This window comes from Esox lucius, chromosome 8 (genome assembly GCF_011004845.1).
Source record: "Esox lucius isolate fEsoLuc1 chromosome 8, fEsoLuc1.pri, whole genome shotgun sequence".
Classification (NCBI taxonomy): domain Eukaryota; kingdom Metazoa; phylum Chordata; class Actinopteri; order Esociformes; family Esocidae; genus Esox; species Esox lucius.
In genome coordinates, this window is record NC_047576.1 from 26,045,214 (window position 1) to 26,051,213 (window position 6,000).

The following is a 6,000-nucleotide window of genomic DNA, read 5'->3' on the forward strand; positions in this document are numbered from 1 at the left end:
TAATGTTGGTAAATAGCTTGGGATCAGGTATGAGGGATTTATGGACTGTGAACAGTGTTTTTGTAGCTGTGTGTGTGTGTGTGTGTGTGTGTGTGTTTGTGTGTGCGTGCACATGTGTATGAGTGTGTGATATATCTTATAACTCTGCTTTTAAAACCCAGTACAAATGTAACATTTAGTTGACTTGTAATCGAAGGCTCCACTACCACATTTAACTTTTCTAGAACCCATTTCTCTGTTATCATTGTTGCATATTTCCAGACATGTTCAGAGTTCTATTTTAAACAGGATATACCACAAACCTGGGTTCTGCTCCAAATCGGATCCATATGAAGATTATATTGTTCCCCATCTGTTAGCAGTTCTTGTTGAATTATTCGGTACATGCTCTGTATATTAGGGGTAAGCTGGCCCGGCCGTGCAGAACGCTCTTGTTAGCAGGTTTTAAATCTCCCAGCAGGTTGAGTTCGTCGGCAGGTGTATAGGTGTGAGCTGAAGACATTTAGTGCCACCCCTGGGATTCCCACTAGTTAGAAAGCATCTGGAGATGCTGAGCATTGTCGGAGCACTGATTCCAGGGTTTGTGTTCTCAGTGGACTTCAGATGCTGTATCAAATCTGACAGACTGTTGAACTTCTCCCTGACGACTTGACATGGGAACATTGAGCTGATGATGCTGTCTGAATGCTAGCTCTCATGCTAGCTCTCAGCGGTGTCACCTCTGGCCAACTCATGCCACTGCGTGGACAACAATATAGTGAGGTGAGGCTGGGGTTCCATATGAGGAGGTTCTCCTCTTCATTTCTCTTCTCTTTATTTCCAGGGACTGGAGGTACCCATTGAACCAGTTTTAAACAGATGATAAAATTCAATTTAAACAGCTAATTTTCATATGTACTCCCTGGACAGAAAACAAATCAACATCAGTGCATCAATATATTGTAATACAACAAATCGTTCTGCCCTTCAATGTTTTTCCTTTAGTAATTATTTAGCTTGGAACGCAACATGGCTCAAGGTTTTCACCTCAATATGTCTCTTCTGAGGAGGTTGAATCACACTTACTCATTTGATTGTAGAAGGTTCCACATTTATTTATTTAACCGGGTTAGTTGATTGACAACCAAGAGTCATTTTTTCATAAACAACCTGGGTCAAATGCATTCAACTGCAAGATGACAAGACAACGTACAAATAAAAGCGCTGCATACAAGGGACTAGACGAGTAAAATTACACTAAATACTGCAAGAAACCTACACAGACAAGTTTGACAGATTCAACCTGCACTTTGATCCGATACCAGCTTGTTTAGTTTAAGGATTGTGATCTAATGGAAGTGTCAAGCTGAAGGGTATTTTGTAATCCTTTCCAGTCATTGGCAGGGAACTGAAATGAACGACGACCCAAAGACGTGTGGTCTTTAGTAGTGACCAGGGTGTGATATCTGCTGGACTGCTGGTTACTATTGGGAGTGGCAGATTTAAAGGAGTGATCTGAGGTAGAGGGGGCATTTTCCGAAAAGGGTCCCAGTGAGTCTGGTATTGTATAAGCAGCCAGGATCAAAGCCAATGGCAGTGGGGAATGACATCTTATTCGTTTCCAGATACATGTTTATGTGTCTGCCGTTAAAGATAACAGGCTGGTCATAACGTGTTTGAGGAGATTTGAAAAAGGTTTGAATTGGTCTGAGGCTGTCCTGGACCCCCCCACCTCCTGTCACTTATCAGGAGAAAGAAAAAACATCTGAATATAATGTGTGTGAGAAGTTCTCCTTTCAAAAAAATGTTTTATTAATCATACAGTCAGTCCATTAATAACTCCCATCATTCATATAATTAGCTTTATATAATGATGATACTTATATAAAAGATAAATGACGTTGATTGCTCAAATAACAAGTGTGTAAATATGGCCTTTTAATGCCCTAGAACCTAATTGAATGTGATTAATGTAGTGTGAACTTACTGCTGAACGAGCTGCAGAAAACTTTTTTTCTGTTTGTTTGTTGTTGGGTTTTTTTACCTATAGTACATTTCATCGAGCAGCGAAGTCTCTCTGAATACCCAGGATCCCTTGGTAACTGCAAAAGTGCATGAGCACACGTGTGAGCCACAGCGACTGAGGGCTGTGGAGCCGCTCTGAGATGCGGGTCCCTCTCTGGCAGCCCAACCACACATGTCCCTGACGAGCCTGTCTGAAAGGCTGCTGTTCTTCTGTAATCAGATCCCCCGACAGCAGACAATTTTGAGTGTTTTAGTGTCAGGTAGAAAAACAGAACTCTCCTCCTTTAAGTTGACTTCTTTATTCAGCCATGGATATGAGCACGTCGGGATGGACCCAGCCGACCCGAATTGTCATCTCTTAGTCAACTTAAGTGTTAGTCTTTACAATGACAACTTTAAAGTGCTGCTCAATAAACGTGTGTATGATGTAAGACATATTGTTAAATTAACTCATTATTTAGACTTTTCATTGAGTGGGAGGGAGAAAAGGGAGAAATGAATGAGACAAAGAAAGTGTGACTGAGTTTGGTGTCTTTTGCAGGCTGTTTCTTTGGTGGTCTTAGTCAGGGTCTCAGTGGATTGTGAACCCAGTGCAGAAAACAGGCAAACAGAGCAAAGGAAAGAGGGATGAGGGAGGGATGAGGGAGGGAGGGTATACCACCGGGATCCCACAATCCATCATGCTCTGGCACCGACGGGCCGTCTGGAAACGGAGGGAGGGGGCAGAGTGGGGGAGGTCTGGGATTGATGGCCAGTGAGACTTTTTGACCTCCCTTTCCCAGAGAGAGAGAGGATACTGATGTGTGTGTAACTATCTGGGTATCCCAGACATCCTTGTGTAATTTTGCATATGTTTGATTTGGGGAGAAATTAACTCTCTTCTTGTAATCGGTAATCTAGGAAAGGGACAAATGTGTTTCATTGAATTTCTTTTTGGCTCAGTGTCTTGTTTGCTGTGTTTTTTTAAATGATTAACTAGTGTGGAAATGTTTCAGTGGGTATGAGGCCTCAGAGGGGCTGTCAGAACACTGGAAGAGGAGAGGGTGGATAGTAACGTTTTGTGAAGTGGTGCTGGATTACACATTGGTTGGTGGGGTTTTTTTTTTTGGGGGGGGGGGGGGGGTATTGAGGAGGTCTCATTAAAGTAAGACAAAGTTTCCATCTTTCATTTTTTTCCCCTCTCATTCTTTTCCCCAGGAATACCTGCAAGGTGACAGCACAAAGGCCTTGACACACTTAGGCTGGAAAGCAAAGATCACGTTTGAGGTGGGTGTTTCATTTTAATGTGGTGTCTGTCTGTCTGGAACTGGAGATACACATCGTGTTAGTAGTCTTTGATGACATTCTTCACAGTCTGCCTCTCCAATATTGTCTGTCCGCTGTTTGAAACACTTAAAACTGTGCAAATTAAGCAGCTTTTTAATGTAGGTACACAGTAATACTTTATACCATGTCATAATCATCTATATGAGCAACAATAAGTAGGCTAGCTGAACTGGGATTCACCAAGCAATTTGGACTAATCTCCCACTTACCAACCACAGTAAACCCAGCCCAGTCCTGATGTTCTTTTAGGGCGTGTGGAGTTCAACCAATCCTTTTATTTATTAAACCAATTGTTCTGGATTCTTTAAACTAAGTGTTTGCATATCAGTGGTTGTAATCAAATATGCTAGCTACTGTGTGGGTTCAGAGTAGAAAATATCAGTTTTTTACTTCTCTACTATTTTATATTCTACTTTTTAGGAGCTGGTGAAAGAGATGGTTGATGCTGACATTCAACTCATGAAGAATAATCCAAATGCATGAAACCCCGTCCTTTAAATGAACACAAAGATGAGGGATTCCCAGAGCACTCCAGATCAACAGGCACTGTCACTACACTTCACATACTGTGGTGGCTATAACTTGCCTGGACATCATTGTTTTCTGACCTTGGTGTCACATTTGAAATGTAATTGTATTGTTTCACCTTATGCTATGGTGATGGAAACTATTCTATGCCTTTTTAATTGTGATTCCTTTTTACCTCACTGATCATGTTTTAGTATATTGTGATATTTGTTTTTGATTTTTTTATTCAATACTGTCTTTGGGCTATACAATTTATGGGATGGTATTATGTTTTGTTTTTATGCAATTATTAAGATAATTTGCCTGGCCTATTATGTCCTTTAGAAATAGATCAACTTTAATTATTTTTAACTGTGAGATGACCAATAAATATTTTTTCAGATTTTATTAAACTATTGTGCAACTACTTTTATTTCTATCTGACATTGAATCTACTTTGTAATCATTGCAGTTTAATAAAACTTTTCCATTCAGTTAGTTATTCCTTACACAAGGTGATACTTTTTTGGACTGATACATAATATATTTTGCCCTTTTTCCCAAAACAACTGAAGCATTTTACGTTATTATTTGAACGATAATGCATATAAATACAGCCACATATGTACGCAAAATAAACGCAATTTTTCACATGTATATAATAGTTATTTTTAAAAATGCTATTTTATGGCACCCAATTGGCAGTGAAAAATCTCCCCTCCGTTATTCCACAAAGATGTGGCTAGACTCGAGGACACGTGTACAAATGTGTGCCTTAAATAGCAGAGAGATGTTATGTCTTTGGTTAAATCTTGTAAATGGTATTTTAGAGGTAAAACCTCAAGCTTGAGGCGAGTCAGAAGACTGGAGTAATGTTGTCTGAGAGGGGCCTCGAGCCAGCGCGCCCAGGTTGCTCATAGGTCGCTTGAGCCCCAGCCCCTGTCGTTTCCCTTCCCTCCTCGCGCTCGGCGTTCCTCGGTTTCCCCCTCAAGCACACTGCCCCTTTTCATTTCTCAGGAAATGCGCTTCCTCGAGCTCTAACCCTAGATCCCACTACTGCAGAATGTGTATATAATGTGCCTACTGCAAAGCCCAGCGCGAGGAGGAGGCTGTCTCTGCTCTGTATAATGACCTTTGTCGTTTTATCGTTGACCCGCTGGAATAGGAACCCTAACATTAAAACTCTCTGTTTCTGAGATAGAGACACCCCATAATACTAGCCAAACCAAAAGCCTACAGAACAAAGTTCAATTAATATTTGTCATAGTATAGTTTCTCTTCCATTTCAGTTAGTTAATATTGCTTTTAATTCAATGGTTTGTAAAATACTAAAAGCTTACACAGAAGTAATGTGTTACAAATATCGAATTAACGGTCATGGAGTCAATGTTATAAGACCGTCGAATAAATTACTAAAATGGAAATGCAATAAGTTCATAAATTACCCCAAAATGTCTTAGGCGTGTATACTCTATTAATCTAATGTAAACCGTCGGGTTTTTTTGTATTTTTTCTAAAACGGAAAAGCCGTTTGACATTTTGCTTAGATAGAAAATGGAAGGTTTTAAATAAGGTTTTACGAAAAGTGGGTCCAAAGGGGGGTGGGTTTGCCTGCGTGCTTCTCTCTCTTTTTTTTAAGACAACACCTAGAACATTTAAACTCTCAGTTTGACCGTCGGAGACAGCGCTGCGTCTGTGTGGACCTAGGCTATAATTGGTAACAGATGGCGCTTTGAGGTTGGCCCTGGAACCCGACTGCGAGCGAAAACACACCAGTTTCCACTGTGCCGGGTCTCCTCGTAGCGCCGGCCCGCTGGCCGCACACAGGTGCAGGGGCCCAGCCGCGCGCACCACTAAAACTGCTGCAGCCCTGTACTGCTTAAGACTCGGCCTCCAGAACGCATGGGAACTCAACTGAGGGCAGGCACCCTGTTCCAGGTTCTAGTTACAGAAAACAAATGTTGTGCCACCATCATAATATTTAGGAGTTTGGCTATAAAGAACTAAAATGTCTTATTACACTTTACAAAATGAGGAGAGCAAAATAAACTACAATTATCAATCTCTTCAATGGTCCTCAATGTTATTTTCGAGAACTGTTAATTATCATTAGGATATTCACATTTGCTGTGTTTTCCAGTTGTAAAAAAATTATGGATTATA

At 40.8% G+C, this 6,000-nt stretch overlaps 1 protein-coding gene across 2 annotated transcripts in view; it reads left to right on the top strand.

Moving 5' to 3' along the window:
• Positions 1 to 4,075, top strand: part of gmds (GDP-mannose 4,6-dehydratase) — a 170,311-nt gene extending 166,236 nt beyond the window's left edge. For both annotated transcript variants that reach the window (XM_010897815.3, XM_010897816.2), the window contains 2 exons: positions 3,202 to 3,270; positions 3,751 to 4,075. In XM_010897815.3, coding sequence (XP_010896117.1) covers positions 3,202 to 3,270; positions 3,751 to 3,813 — 132 coding nt within the window. In that variant the 3' untranslated portion in view covers positions 3,814 to 4,075. The remainder of the gene's footprint in view (positions 1 to 3,201; positions 3,271 to 3,750) is intronic.
• The last annotated feature ends 1,925 nt before the right edge of the window (positions 4,076 to 6,000 follow it).